The following is a 14,639-nucleotide window of genomic DNA, read 5'->3' on the forward strand; positions in this document are numbered from 1 at the left end:
CCCGCCGCTACAGATAAACGGCATTTGGTGTTATAGTCACGACATTTAATCTATTGATTCGTGTTCATCAACACGATTTCCCCTTTTTCGTGTCACACAGAACGATTTTAAAAGCAATGTATTTATATTGGTAGTATGTTTCGTGCCTGAAACACGTCTTTTTGTCCGCTGGGTTGTGGAAGACCGGAAGCTGTGGGGTTCATAAAAACATGTTCTTACTCAATATCAAGCCACGATTATTGTTTTTATTTTAAATCGTATAATGTCTGACTGTTTTTGCCGTCTGCGAGGAAAATAAATGGGGCTCAGAGCCTCAGAATACCGAAATCTGTATTTTTTAAATCTTTTTTTCCTTCTAATTTGTTATTCTTTTCTAAATAACACTCTGTTATTTACTCAACAATAATACACACTTATCCTTGTTTTTATTTATTTGTTTAATTCTATAATATCTGGCTTTTTTGGCGTCCGTCAGGAACTGACTATAACACGAAATGCCGTGAGACTGGGTTGGATAATCAATGCTACTAGTTTGTCCACTTAACTTAAGCTAAGTGATCGATATAAATAACAATGTCCTTCCCATTGATAGGCATCTGGTGTTTCTAAAGCCATGAGCACTGTAGCATTAACGATTATATAACAACAGGAAGAAGCTTAAAAGATGCTCTGCTACAAAGTTAGCAACCGGTTAGCTAGTTAGCTTCAGGTTCAGACTAGCCATACTAGCAGTTAGCTGGCTAAGTTTGCAAGCTAGTTTATGAATCCAAAATCATGAATGACTCAATTATGACTTCCTTGAAATCCTTAAAACTCTTGATTTTGACATAGGAAGTGGTGTTCACGATATGTTATGCTAGGTAATGCTAATATAACGAGACAGTAATGAAGGAAATGCTAGTTGTAATGGTCGAGGATAAAGATAAAGACATTGCGAAAGTCGTTTTCTCAGAAATTATGAAATACACGACTACAGTTCATATATATCCAAGAGTGTGTGTGTTTCTTTGTGTCTGCATGTCGACCAGTGAGGCTTGCAGTAAGCCGGATTACTCACCTGTTTCCTGGCGGGAGTATTTTGACGAGATGGAGGACGTGAGCGTCGGGGCGGACGACAGCAGGGACGTCTTCCGGATCTATAAAGCTGGAAACACTGGACCGCTGCTGGTCCTTCTGCACGGGGGAGGACACTCAGCGCTGTCCTGGGCCGTCTTCACCGTAAGTATCCAGTCGTTTAATGGCGGTACATCTTGAAAAAACAGCGATCACCAAAACATCATGTCCAACTTCGGAGAGACAGAAAGCAAAACAACCAGTAAAAGATTTAAAATGTCACAAAGACACAATTTAAAACCAGAAAAGAGAGACGAAACGAGACACGCAATGCTGGTGACGGAGAGATGGTGAATGACCACGAAGACACCCGAAACAAACAGAAGGACATAATAAGACCAGAAAGACCAGAGGACACTGAAGAACTCCAAGAAATGACTTTAAATACGAAGCAAAAATCCAGTGTTTGTGACGTTGGGTTGAATGTCTCTCTCCTTGTGTCGTGTCTTAATATCTGTTGCTGTTGATGGAGCTGCTGTGATGCAAGAAACATTTCAGACTTGATGGGACCATAAGGTTTTATCGAAAGAACGTCCATGAGATGAATCAAATGTGATGGTCAATGGTAACAGCGGTCTCCCATTCTTGTTGACGCGATATCTCCGGAACGCCAGATTGGAATGTCTTCAAATTTGTCAAAAACATCAACTCCTGTATAGTACAGTATAATTTGATTAAAATCTTGAGTCCTTCTGTTTTGCAGAGAGTCATCGCCAGCAAAGTGAACTGCAGGGTGCTTTCCATGGATCTCAGGGGTCACGGTGAGGACATATCAAATACAGTTTGGTTGTGAGGATTACTTTGGAGGATGATGAATTGGATTATTCAATATAGATAACAGCTTTTCGGGGGAGAAAAGGGCATAATATTGGCTTTTTGACTTTTGAATACTGGAAGTGTTAATGCTAATGGACTTTGATCCCAAATACGGTGCTAAGGAGGTAATATTAAGGTGATATATAAGAATATTTGTATTCATTTTTACTCCCACATCCATCCCCAGGGAACAGGAAACTGTTACTCTTCATGGATGGTATAGTAAATAAGGTGTATGTTGACAAAATATGATATATTTGGGACCGAACCACCAACGTTTGCACCACATATTTATTCTGATAAAGCCATAGTTTCTGTAAAATAACGAAAATAAGTGAGGCTGATAAGGACGAGGGTCTTCCTGCTTTAACATTGAATACATTTCTGTCTGGTTTCAGTTGTCGAGTAATTGATGCATAATTACTATTTTCTTAAATGTCGATTAAAGGTGACACCCTGGTACGCCAAGCAGACGACTTCTCGACTCAAACCATGTCCAGGTAACAAAACAAACACATTTCAAGCTGATAATTGTAGCCTACCTCAAATGACCAAAAGCTCCCCTCGAGAAGCAGACTGAAGCATCCTTTGTGCTCCAGCCAGTCCTCACAGTAAACACAGAGCTACAGATCAAATGCACGCTGAAGGCTCTTTGAGCAGCTTTTCTCTCAGTGATTGTGATGTTATGTTAAATGTTTGTTTTTCATGTATTGTGTCTTGATGTTTGTCTGTTGATGTTACACATGGAGCTGCTGTGTTGCAAGTCACATTTCAGACTTGATCTGACCATTAAAGTATTATCGTATTGTATCTAAATACTATAACTATCGCCTCTCAGTGATATAGCCAATGTGATTGGTGTCTGTTACGGTGAGACTCCGCCCCCCATCGTCCTGATTGGTCACGGTGTTGGCGGTGCGATCGCAGTTTACACAGCTAGCAACATGTTGCTAACCACCACTGTGGGACTGGTGGCTATCGACGTGGTGGAAGGTGAGAGAGCTTCCTGTTGTGTTTTATTGCAATATTTATTTAATGTTTACTGTTAGAAAAAGATCACTCGTCAACGACTTGAGCTTCAATATCAGGATACATGTATTTATTATCCTCTCAAGAATGGAAGTAGCCAAAACAAAAAAAGAGAATTTTTTTTTTTTCTCAAAATCTTAAAATTCAGACTTTTTCTCAAAATCTTGACTTTCTCTCAAAAATCTGACTTTCTATCTAAATTCCGACTTTCTCTCAAAAATAAAAACAATTCTGACTTTTCTCAAAATCCTGACCTTTTCAAAAAATCTCAAAATTCTGACTTTTTCTTAAAAATTCTGACATTTTCTCAAAATTCTGACTGTTAATGTGAATCGCATAAGCCGCGTTCACACCGCAGTACTTTTTGGAGTCCCAGCAGCTTCTTCCGAAGCCAGTCCTCAACTCCGGGGACTTCCGGCTGGGGACTCCGGGTGGCAGTATACTCCGTGAAGTTGTTTGCGGTCTGCCAGTAAACCCAAAGCAGAAGAAGAAGAAGTGACAACAGCGGCTTCATTTGCCTAATCCTCCCTCAGGGATTTATTCCGGTTTGAACGCGATCTGTACTTAGTTCATGAGAACGAGAGAGTTCTCATGAACTAAATTCTCATGAACCTTTTATTTGTGGGAAAAGTACTGCGGTGTGAAAGCGCCTATAGCTATCATATGCCTAACACAGTCCTGATGCTCTTCTAGGTAATCACACATCCTGTCATGTTCACAGCTACAGTTGATACCTTTGTTAGCATGTTACTCTCAGATTGGAAGAGGACATTCAGGATTTCCCCAACATTTACTGGTGTTGTTTTCCACCTGTAGGCAGCGCAACGGACGCTCTGCACAGCATCCAGGACCTCCTGAAGGAAAGACCAAAGTCCTTCAAGTCCATGGACCACGCTATAGAGTGGAGGTGAGGATTTAAAGACCAATAAAGCACTCAAACCTGGACATGAGTTAGCATTCCCTTGCCTAGGAGTCAAGCTAGACTCCTTGGTTGGCAAGGTGCTTTGGTGATTGATCCATTGGGTTGAGGACTTTTTAGCCTTAAAGAGGAATTTTGTCCGTCGCCATCTTGGTTTTTGGGATCCAGAAAAATACCATAATGGGTCGAGAAGATGGAGCTCAAGATTCAATGCTTTTATTGTCATTTGCTACAGTGTAGATATGTCAATGAAAAGCTTAAGTCACAGGCTCCTCCAACAGAGCAACAGAACAATTAAACAGATAGAAAAACAAACACTGAAATAATACGAAAAAAGGCTGAGTTGGAAAGGAGCCAAAGACACGGCAGCCATCATCACCGGCTCCACCATCGATACGACGGTGCCAAGTATCGTTAGCATAAAGACCAATAATAACAGCTAACAGTAGCTGGCTAGGTGAGCAAGTGGGTCTGTTTGACACATTACCTCTAACATTAACTGGGAGGCTAAGTTTGGTTCGTGAAAGTCAGGCTGAAAACAAAAGTTCTAAAATGTGGGAATGAGTCAGCTCTTTCCTCAAGCCTGCGCGGTATATTGTTTATAAGCTATGAAGTAACAGGTTGTTTGTTTGACCTCCTTTCAGCATCAAAAGCGGGCAAATCAAGAACCTGGAATCTGCCAGAGTGTCGATGGTTGGTCAGGTCAAAAGGTAGGTTGGCTCTGATTGGTCAGTTAGAGATGGAGCCTCCATATTGATTCCTTTGCATCATTATTCAAGCTCTGGAAGTAGATTACAATTTACGTATTTTCTCGAATAAAAGCCGGGTCTCAAACACAAGACTTTTACTTTGTTAATCTCCTCTTTCCTCTCACTTCCTGTCTCATTAGATGTGAGGTGGAGGAAGCAGAAACTCTGGAGCAAACCATCCCGGTGTCCGACGTCGTCATGGAGCGAAACGAAGAGTTCTACGATCAAAGCTACGTCGACGAAAAAGAAAATGTCGCATCGGAGGTGAACCTCAACGAAGGCCAGGTATGAAATCACGCGGAAACACCAGGGCATTAACGACGTAACAAAATTAAAGAAGTTGTATAACATATTTGGACTATTTTGTACAAACATAACCATAAATATATATACATATTCCTGCCTGTGCACATGATGTAAACTGCTCATAACCAATTGCCCCTTGCGGGATTAATAAAGTTGTTGATTGATTGATGGCTGTAAAAAGACTATTGTCATGGCCTCCAGAGGCATTACGTTCTTGCGGTTGCTGTACGAACATGTTTCTGGTATGAACCCAATACCTTACGAACGCTTTGAGGAAATATCTCCAAATTTAGCTCAAACGTCAACTTGGACTCAAGGAGAACCTGATCAGAATTTGGTGAACAAAAGTCAAACTTCACAAATACGCCAAGAAATGTGGAATAATAAACCAAAATAAACACTTCTAAATGTAGGAAAACATTTGCAAAAAAACGACGAATGTTGCGTTTTTAATGCCTCTGATTGTAATTCATTGACTTGCATTGTATGTATGTGTTCTTTCCATTGACTTATATTCATTATAGACTCATAACACTGCACCCAAACAACAGCCAACACCCAGATGATCAAACATAAACATGTCAAGGACACTATTGACTTGCATTCATCACGAACCTACAAAAACATATAAAACAATATTTCCGTTGACGTCCATTAATTCCCAAACATCTAAAACCAAACCTACAAAAATCGACATATTTCCATTGGCTTCCATTAATCCACATATCTATATCATATATCTACATGTATTATAAAAGGTAATATTTTCCATTGATTTGTTTTCATTATAGACACAATCAACCACACAGAACACCCAGATGCTCATACATAAACATTTCAAACAGGACACTATTGACTTGCATTCAACCCGAACATCTAAAGACCCAAAACATAACAGTACCACCATTGACTTCTATGAATTGCCAAACATCCACAACTACTGAACTTTTTGTCATAAACTGAAAATCTGCACGTATTATGATAATAAATATATTCCATTGACTTGCATTCATTTTCCAATTTTCACCCCAAAACAGGCCAAAAATGTCTCACATATTTAATTTTTCCTGTGTGTGTGTGTGTGTGTGTGTGTGTGTGTGTGTGTGTGTGTGTGTGTGTGTGTGTGTGTGTGTGTGTCAGAGTGTGTATGTGTGGCGTATTAACCTGTCTAAGTCGGAGAAGTATTGGGACGGCTGGTTCAGAGGAACGTCCAATCTTTTCCTCGCCTTCAACCTTCCCAAACTGCTGCTGCTCGCCGGTATGTCTTATAAAACAAGTCATACTTTATGTCCAAATAAGGCATAGTACAGTACTACTAAATACTGTTCATATTTAAATTAATGATGTGACCGTCTATGTTTCTTCTTGCTCTTTTTACTGCACTGTTGAGTTGTATTATTGTGCTGCTGTGTTTATTGTATGGGGGTTTCAGTACTTTGAAATAAAACATATATTTATGTTTTTCCCACTTACTTCAAGTTTCTGTTTTCCAGGAATCGACCGGCTGGACAGAGCTCTGACAATCGGACAGATGCAAGGTGAGCAGCTCATTAAAACTCACGCATTGAGAAACTTCAAGTTCTAAGGAAGGTGTCTGCAAAAAATGTAATGAAAAATAAAAGTAAATGTTTTCAAAATTGCAAAAAAAGATTTGGATAATAACGCGAAAAATGTCTGAATTTATGTGACACATCTTTGACACACTATCATTACTTCTGAATACTTAGTTACTAGGGCTGATGGGAAATGTAGTCCTGGAGAAACAAAGAATAAAAAAAGCCTCATGTCGAGAAACACAATGATTTGGGGAATACTTGACATTCTTCTCACACTGTGTGTCTACTAACTGTGAGGGAAAAGGTGAAGGAGGTCTCTGAGGACACACACACACACACACACACACACACACACACACACACACACACACACACACACACACACACACACACACACACACACACACACACACACACACACACACACACACACACACACACACACACACACACACACACACACACACACACAGCTGGAGGCGGCAGCTCCTCTCCACAGTCAGCTGCTCCCGTCAGTCAACGCGCTGGAAGTGACAGCCAGGGAGTGTGTGGGTGTGATAAACTAGCATCAGTGTTTGTGTGTGTGTGTGTCCGCTTCGAGCGATAGAATGACTAACAAAGCACTTATATACTAATAAAGGGCTGGCTTATCTAAAGCCAGGTGAGTAGCACTTGAAATGTTTGGCTCTATGAAACATGATGTACTTATATGATTCTGTTTTCTTCAAGTTTGTATCTTCTTGGTCGAACGCACTTATTGTAAATCGCTTTGGATTTTTTTTTTTTTGGGGGATTTTACCTTTATTTAACCAGGATAGGTCTCATTGAGATTGAAAATCTCTTTTTCAAGAGAGTCCTGGCCCAAGAATGGTAACAGCACAGTTTCAGACAGTTTTAGTTACAAACAATTCAAAAACACACAATCACAACACAGTCATACACCAAGTTTAGCCAAAGCATTTACAGACACAGCGGCTTGCTTCGAGGTCAGTTAAAGTTGCTTTGAGTGTTTCTAATGAGACCGGCTCTCTGAGTTTCAGCTCAGTTTGAAGCAGGTTCCAAGCTTGAGGGGCAGCGTATAACTGAACGCCCTTTTCCCAAGTTCAATACGGACCTTTGGTTCAGTTTAAAGGAAAAAGTTCTCGGATAACGATAAAAGTGTCAGCTAAATGACATGTAGTGTGTGTGTGTGTGTGTGTGTGTGTGTGTGTGTGTGTGTGTGTAGGTAAATTCATGATGCAGGTGCTACCCCCCTGTGGACACGCAGTGCTAGAAGACAAACCGGAAAAAGTAAGAAAGTGTTTTTATATAAATGTAAAAAAAATTGTATTCCAATATCACCAAAGAAGCAAGACATGCAACAGAGATACTAATGTTGTGTGTGTGTGTGTGTGTGTGTGTGTATGTATGTGTGTGTATGTGTGTGTATGGGTGGTGTGTGTGTGTGTGTGTGTGTGTGTGTGTGTGTGTGTGTGTGTGTGTGTGTGTGTGTGTGTGTGTGTGTGTGTGTGTGTGTGTGTGTGTGTGTGTGTGTGTGTGTGTGTGTGTGTGTGTGTGTGTGTGTGTGTGTGTGTAGGTGGCAGACGCCGTGGCCTCCTTCCTGTTGAGACACAAGTTGGCTGAAGCCAGAAGAGAAACCAGGAGGTGAAACATCCCCCTAAATGCTCTCTTACTACAGAACACGTAATTTTATTCATTATTATTTACAAAATCAAACCTGAACCTGAAAAGTGTTCTCCATTTCCTCCTCAGCGTCGACTCCGTCACACAATGAGCTCTGGAGGTAAACACCTAATAACATCTGGCCAACAGTTTGACATTCAATTCATTCTAGATATATCAAGTTAATCCTTTCACAGGTTCCTAAAATCCAGTTTTCCTTTCTGCAAAAGAAACAGATATCAAACCTGATTTGATGAAAAATGACACATACTACATATTAGTTTTGTAACAGGAAGCTTTTTAGTTTCCTGTAGTTATAGACAGAAATGTAAAGTATATATATAACATGTTTCTCTTCTCTTCCTCAGGTTCCTCTCAGCCAACAGATCAACATTTTCCATCTTCATCTTTTATCAGAAGCTGCAGAAGTTTCTAGTTAAGACTGAATGTCTGTCTTTTGACTTCCTGTTGTTGTTGTTGTTTAGTTCCTGACCAAACATGATTAAATACTGAAGTTAACCTTATATGGCTTTTATAATAATTCAATATACTCATCATCGGTTCCTCCTGTAAACAAGTTAACACTAGTCATAAATGAGTTTTTCGTAAACGAGCACGTTAGTTTGTTGGATTAATTAACAGCTTTCTTTCTGCCAGACTTTAAAATGGGCTTTCTAGTTTTGCAGGATTATTAAGAACAGCCATTTTGGAGACATGAGAGTAGCATAGAAAAGTACCTGTATGGGAATGTATAGATCGATGTGTTCAGTATTAAACTGTGATTTAACAACCTGTCTGTTCTGATATTTGATTGTTATAAAATTCCAGGAAATGTTGTGAAATGACGAAATCGAATTCGACAAATGAAAAAATAAATATATAATTATGATAGAAGATGCTTCTTTAAATCCTCCTACAATAAAAAAGAAAATTAAAATTGAGTCATTTGTAAAAAAACATATATAATGTCAATTTTCATAATTTAAGGGAGAAAACCACATTTTTGAAAGTCCAACCATTTTTTTTTTAGAGATGACAAACAGCTGGAATAAATAAAACAAACCAAAAATGTTGAATTACATTTTTATTTAAATTCTGTCCTGAATCAGAACACGTGCAACAACTGAAACACAGAAACAACATGGCATATTTACACGTGTGAGTGAGTGAGTGTGTGTTTTGTGTTAGCGTACACAGGACAACCACACAAACGGACGTTTCGTAAAACGATTAAAAAAAAATCGCAGAAACACAACATTTCACACCCTGCCGTCACGTAGCTTAGCGGTTAGCATTGCTACTGACACTTCAACTTTCTCCGTCTCTCTGGGAGGAACGGAGTTTTTTGTTTCTCACGGATATCGCTGTTTTTGTAAAGCTAAATTAAAGAAGATTAATTCAAATTCGAGAAAAATAATATTGGCTTTATGTCAGGTTTTTTTTGGCTACTTTTTGTCAGAAATGTCAGATTAAACTGTAAAATGTCCATCTGAATTACAAGGGAGAGCATACATTACAATACATGGCAAATATGGCAGTCGGACTACAGATACATGGAAGTATTATTTTTAAAAAAAACATTTTCCAGATCAGTCACAACGTTTTTAACACCATCGCACAAAATGTGAGTGAAAATAGGAAGAAAAAAACCAAAGAAATTAGAAAATCTAAGACTTTTTTCCAGATCCCTCAAGAGAAACAGAGTTAAAGTGCATCAACCAATCAGAAAACAGCATCCAGAGAGAACAAGCCAATGAGCTGCGAGGAGAGGCGGGAGCAAGAGAAAACAACCAATCAGACGTCATTACTGGCAGTGACACGAGGGTCCAACGTTTGTAGTGATTTAAAACCTTGTAATTACTATTAAACGCCATGAAATAAAAAAAAAGACCTCATTTTGAAATGTAAGAGTTCAAAAAGTAATATTTTGTATCTCTTAATTCTAACATTTTAGAGATAGAAATGATATATTTACTAACATCTTGCTTGTAAACACAAATTCAAACTGATCTTGTATGTGTGTTTACATTTTTTAAGTTAGTTACTGTGTGTGTGACAGTTAAATCATATTTAAATGATCAAAAGAAAGGTCTATCATTGTTTTGTAATACAATTATTATTATTATTAATATTAGATAAGGTCTATTAGGGCTGTGTATGGACTTAAACGTCCACATTATCCGATACTAAATGTGAGTTTTCGGATGTTTTACTTTGAAAATATGGCAAACAACGTTGATTCAAAGCAACCAAACAATCACGAATATTTCACTTTTCTATAATTGTGTTTTTACCGACGTTTCTGTGTGTTATAAATCCGTATTTTTAGGTTTGATTCCCACCTAAAAGGAGGACCAACATGCCACCGCAGCCTCAGTCTGGTTTAGAAATCCACTTTCATGGTGATGGCAGCAGAAAAGACATTATACACGGAAAGAAAAATGGCCAAAACAAGGCGTACAATCCGATCACGTTTATATAAGACACCTGTGTGTACAAGAAGTGTTTTATACTGAGAGGAAGAGGGAAGCAAAGGAGGAAGACATTATTGGTTTGACTGGAAACACCAACTCCAGTTCTTATAAACCTTGTTATGTTTGGCATTTTTTCAGATTTTAGAGGCGGATTTTTATTGTTCAAAATCACGAAGGATCTGAAAAACAACGCTATGTACACGCAGAGGTTTAAAAAAGGTCTTGAACCAAATTCAATGTTGAGAATTACGTCCTTAAAATAAAAAACATTCTCCAGCCTTCATTCTCTCAGATTTCATCGGGCTTCAAAACAAAAAAAACTCAAATTACAATATTTTAGATTCCTATTGCCAACGTCATCTGTATGTACAATTACACAAATATTCAACACTTAAAATAACACTCAATCTCATAGGGGGGGGGGGGGGGGGGGGGGTCAGTCTCTGCTGCTCGGGGTCTTCGTTACAAAAATAAAACGTCTCCTCTGGTATCAAAATAGACGACAATCTCTTTCTCTTTCGGCGCCAGCGAACGTGTGGAATATACATTTTATATTTACATGCTAACGGCTAACGTGGGGGAAATAGGGACGCACAGTTTAGGGGGAAATACGTAATTGCGATTTTTAACGTTATTGGATTTTCTATTTTCTATTTATGCTAAAATAATCATGGTACAAATATTTTTCGTATGTCGGGACCACAAAAGGTATTTTCCGAATGCTATGACGACACATTATTGGAGCTAATCAAATATAGCGTATGTTGATATTGTACGAGTCCGAATTGCGGTAAATTCCGATAAATTGTGCAGCCCCTAAAGGGAGGGATTCTTCGCTAAACTATCTCCGACTTTTCCTCGTCTTTCACACATTGCTTTGGTGGTGTTTGAACTCTGGGAATGGCAGCGAACACCGTTTAGTGGCGAGGTTCAGAAAAAGATCGTAGAGTCACGAGCGAAAGATCGGATATTTGATTGTCAGGGTTTAAAGGTGTTTTTTTTTTTTTTTTTTAAGGCAGCGTGAGGCTGGCAGACGGACGGACAGAGAAACAAAACAACGCTAAAAGGGTTTTTCGTGTTTAAAAAAAAAAAAGAATCATACGTGGTATTTTAACGCTAACTTTCTTTAGCCAGGCAGACACTACATAGATAAACCAGGATTGTAGACGTCACTTCCGACTCGTAAAATGTGCCAGATTTGCCGATTATGACACATCGGCGTACTTCTGATATTTACGTTGTTGTTAATTCTACGACAAAAAAAATCCCAATATGGCTAGCTTCAAATTGTCGTTTATAAACTCTTCGCCATATTACATTTAACTAAAGTAGTAATTTTTTGATTATTTTTGGAAATGTTCGTAGCTGAAGACAAAAATAGGATTATATTTAACTGAATAAATATTTAATTTACGACTATTTTGACTCATTGCAATTGCGATAGGATTCACGATATGTGAGGGAATGAAGATTACAGCGTCTTTATTCCCATTTTTATTGAAAAATACATTAAAATTATCACAATTTTATGTTTAACAATGATCTGTAATTATTGTGTTTTCACATTTTGTCTTCATCAAATATTGCACTTTCTACTTTTTGGATATCGCAATAGCCCATATTACAATTCTGATATAATTACGATTAAGCCCTAGTTTGAATCAACTTTATCGGGAATTGTCCCTTGACAAAATCGACTAGGGTTTTTAAGTTAGCTTTAGCATTAGCTTTGCATCGAGGATTAACGTTTTTTGTGTATCGTTAAAATAAAAAAACAATATAAACATGCAGTGTCTGCCCAGCCTCGGGGATGTTTGTTTCCATTTAAATGACGTAGTTAGAGAAAGTAATTATTGATAATGTCCTCCATCATCTTGGCATTTCTCCCGACCCAAGCTGCAGGATTTGTGTAAAGTTTCAAACACTTATTTCCATCTGTGCTTTAAAGTCGATATTATCTTAACTATCACACCTTATATTATTTTGTACAGAGCTTTTGCCAGAACGTACACCCGAATACTGTCAGTTCTTCTGAAGATAGAGGAGCCTGAATTAAACCGACAGGCAGAAAGAGAAACAAAAATACTGTGAGAACTTCAATTCAATACTGCAGTCACTGAAGCTGTAATACTGTCACGACGAGTCAGCAAAACACCGGGAAAACAAACCTTTCAAGATAAAAGGCCTCAAGACATTGTTGGCCGGCAAATCAAAATGAGCTAAAAGAACCAGAATCAAACCTCCGCGAGGGGCTTCTGCTGAGCTGTCCGACCTGGAAACACCAGGTAACAGAATATTCCACAAAAGGTCCAGAGAGCGGCAGAAACAAACAGGTACATCTAGATTTCTCGCCTTTTTTGAAACACAACGTGGCGTTTGTTTTCCTCAAGCACGCATCAAAGATCCTCCAGTGTTTCTGATGAAGGATAAACCTTTTTGGCCGCCGATTTTCTCCGGATTGTACCCTTTTTTCGTGAGTACCGGAGAGTTAAAACGTGGCTCAGTGTGAATCCCGTCCGACCCTCGTAAGGTCCGTTGAGTAACGAACGTCCACCTTATTTGAAATGAAATTTAGAGGACCAGGACATACGTTTTTGGACACATCCAGAGTTATATATTCCAGTCGGGAAACACGTGGTACATCCAAGTGAACGCAATGGATAAAACCCAGGTGCAGTTCTGGTTCCAAACCCGTCAAATGTCCAGATAGAGACTCTGAAAGTGAAGCCAAACCAGGTCCTCTGAGTCCAGATTATAACCTACACTCACAGGTGTTACTAGACCTGTTCTAGTCCAAAGGGGGTCCAGATAAGTCAGTTTAGCGAGGTCCAAAGAGAAAACCCTAAACTAACTCTGGTTCTGGTTCTGAGCTTGGATCCCACTTCATTCAAAAGTCAGAGCTCTTACAGAGGTTTCCTTCCCAAATAAGTCTGTCTAAACAAAGCAGTTTATTCTCCTTTTCAATCTTTGTTCTCTGGAGGGTTTAAAATCCGAACAGTTCTGGTTTCAAACCCGCTAAGCGTCCAGAAAGAGACTCTGAAAGGGAAGTCAAACCAGGTCCTCTGAGTCCAGATTCGAACCAACACTCACAGGTTTATCCACACCGGGAACAACCTGTTCAAAGTCTAGTCAGAAAGGGGTCCAGGTCCAAAGAGAAAACCCCAAACTCTGGTTCTGGTTTTAGTTCCAACTTCAGTCAAAAGTCAGAGCTTTTAAAGAGTTTCCTTCCCAAATAAGTCCGTCTCAACAAACCGTTTAATCTCCTTTTTAATCTTTGTTCTCCGGAGGGTTTAATTTGAACCTAATCACTGAGTTCTGGTTCAGGTTCGGCTCCTCTCAGGACTTTTCCCCTAGCTGGTTCTGCTCCCCGGTCCCCTCCTCGTCCGACAGACCCGTCTCCACGGTGATGACCAGCGACGCCACGGAGCTGCTCGCCATCGGCTGCAGATCGCCTGGAGAGAGACAGAAAATAATAGTTTCAAATGTGTGTGTGTGTCTGAGTGTACCTGTGTGTGTGTGTGTGTGTGTGTGTGTGTGTGTGTGCGTGTGTGTGTGTGTGTGTGTGTGTACATGTGTGTGTGTGTACATGTGTGTGTGTGTGTGTGTGTACGTGTGTGTACGTACGTGTGTGTGTGTGTGTGTGTGTGTGTGTGTGTGTGTGTGTGTGTGCGTGCGTGTGTGTGTGTGTGTGTACCTGTGAGTGTGTCAGTAGTCATGGTAACAGGGCTGTCTCTCAGAGGGTCCTGGTAGTCCTGAGGCAATCCCACCCTCCTGACCCCGGGGTCCAGCAGCACGGAGGAGCCCCCCCCCTCACTGAGGGTCCCGTCGCTCGACCCCCCCGACACCACGGCCTCCAGAGCCAGCGCCCCCCCGACCCCCCCCACGGTCAGGTCGTATTCCAGAGGGAGGTCTTCCAGACAGTCTGCGTTCAGCTGGAGAGAGAGGGGGCAGTTTAGAGATCCGTTTTAATTAACAGTTTTCAACAAGATAGCACGAAAAGAATCCTGAGAACAAA

At 39.8% G+C, this 14,639-nt stretch overlaps 1 protein-coding gene and 1 long non-coding RNA gene across 3 annotated transcripts; one reads left to right on the forward strand and one right to left on the reverse strand.

The window, feature by feature from the left end:
- The first annotated feature begins 748 nt into the window (after positions 1–748).
- On the forward strand, positions 749–9,084 carry LOC307034233 (protein phosphatase methylesterase 1-like). Of its 2 annotated transcripts, XM_079672993.1 has the most exons (13): positions 757–1,218; positions 1,817–1,874; positions 2,378–2,429; positions 2,768–2,922; positions 3,775–3,865; positions 4,522–4,587; positions 4,767–4,911; positions 6,073–6,190; positions 6,426–6,470; positions 7,714–7,778; positions 8,065–8,132; positions 8,241–8,271; positions 8,519–9,082. In XM_079672993.1, the coding sequence occupies exons 1-12, from the start codon at positions 886–888 to the stop codon at positions 8,260–8,262; spliced, it is 1,218 nt and encodes a 405-aa protein (XP_079529119.1). In that variant the 5' UTR covers positions 757–885; the 3' UTR covers positions 8,263–8,271; positions 8,519–9,082. The 2 variants fall into 2 exon arrangements, with proteins under 2 accessions (XP_079529120.1, XP_079529119.1); XM_079672994.1 differs by lacking the exon at positions 8,241–8,271 and having other exon boundaries at positions 749–1,218; positions 8,065–8,171; positions 8,519–9,084.
- Positions 9,085–9,221: 137 nt separating this feature from the next.
- LOC307034105 lies at positions 9,222–14,456 on the reverse strand. The gene is made up of 2 exons (XR_013806761.1): positions 14,319–14,456; positions 9,222–14,076 (listed from the first exon to the last, which is right to left on the reverse strand). It is a non-coding gene; the product is annotated as an uncharacterized lncRNA (long non-coding RNA).
- Positions 14,457–14,639: the final 183 nt, after the last annotated feature.

This window comes from Notothenia rossii, assembly GCF_949606895.1.
Source record: "Notothenia rossii genome assembly, chromosome: 3".
Taxonomy (NCBI): domain Eukaryota; kingdom Metazoa; phylum Chordata; class Actinopteri; order Perciformes; family Nototheniidae; genus Notothenia; species Notothenia rossii.

Bases quoted from the DNA above. Each gene is read 5' to 3' on its own strand.
- LOC307034233 (XM_079672993.1), top strand. From the start codon at position 886: ATGAAGGAAATGCTAGTTGTAATGGTCGAGGATAAAGATAAAGACATT. The intron at 2,923-3,774 runs GTGAGAGAGCTT...TTCCACCTGTAG, and splicing joins GGCTATCGACGTGGTGGAAG to GCAGCGCAACGGACGCTCTG. The intron at 6,471-7,713 runs GTGAGCAGCTCA...GTGTGTGTGTAG, and splicing joins GACAATCGGACAGATGCAAG to GTAAATTCATGATGCAGGTG.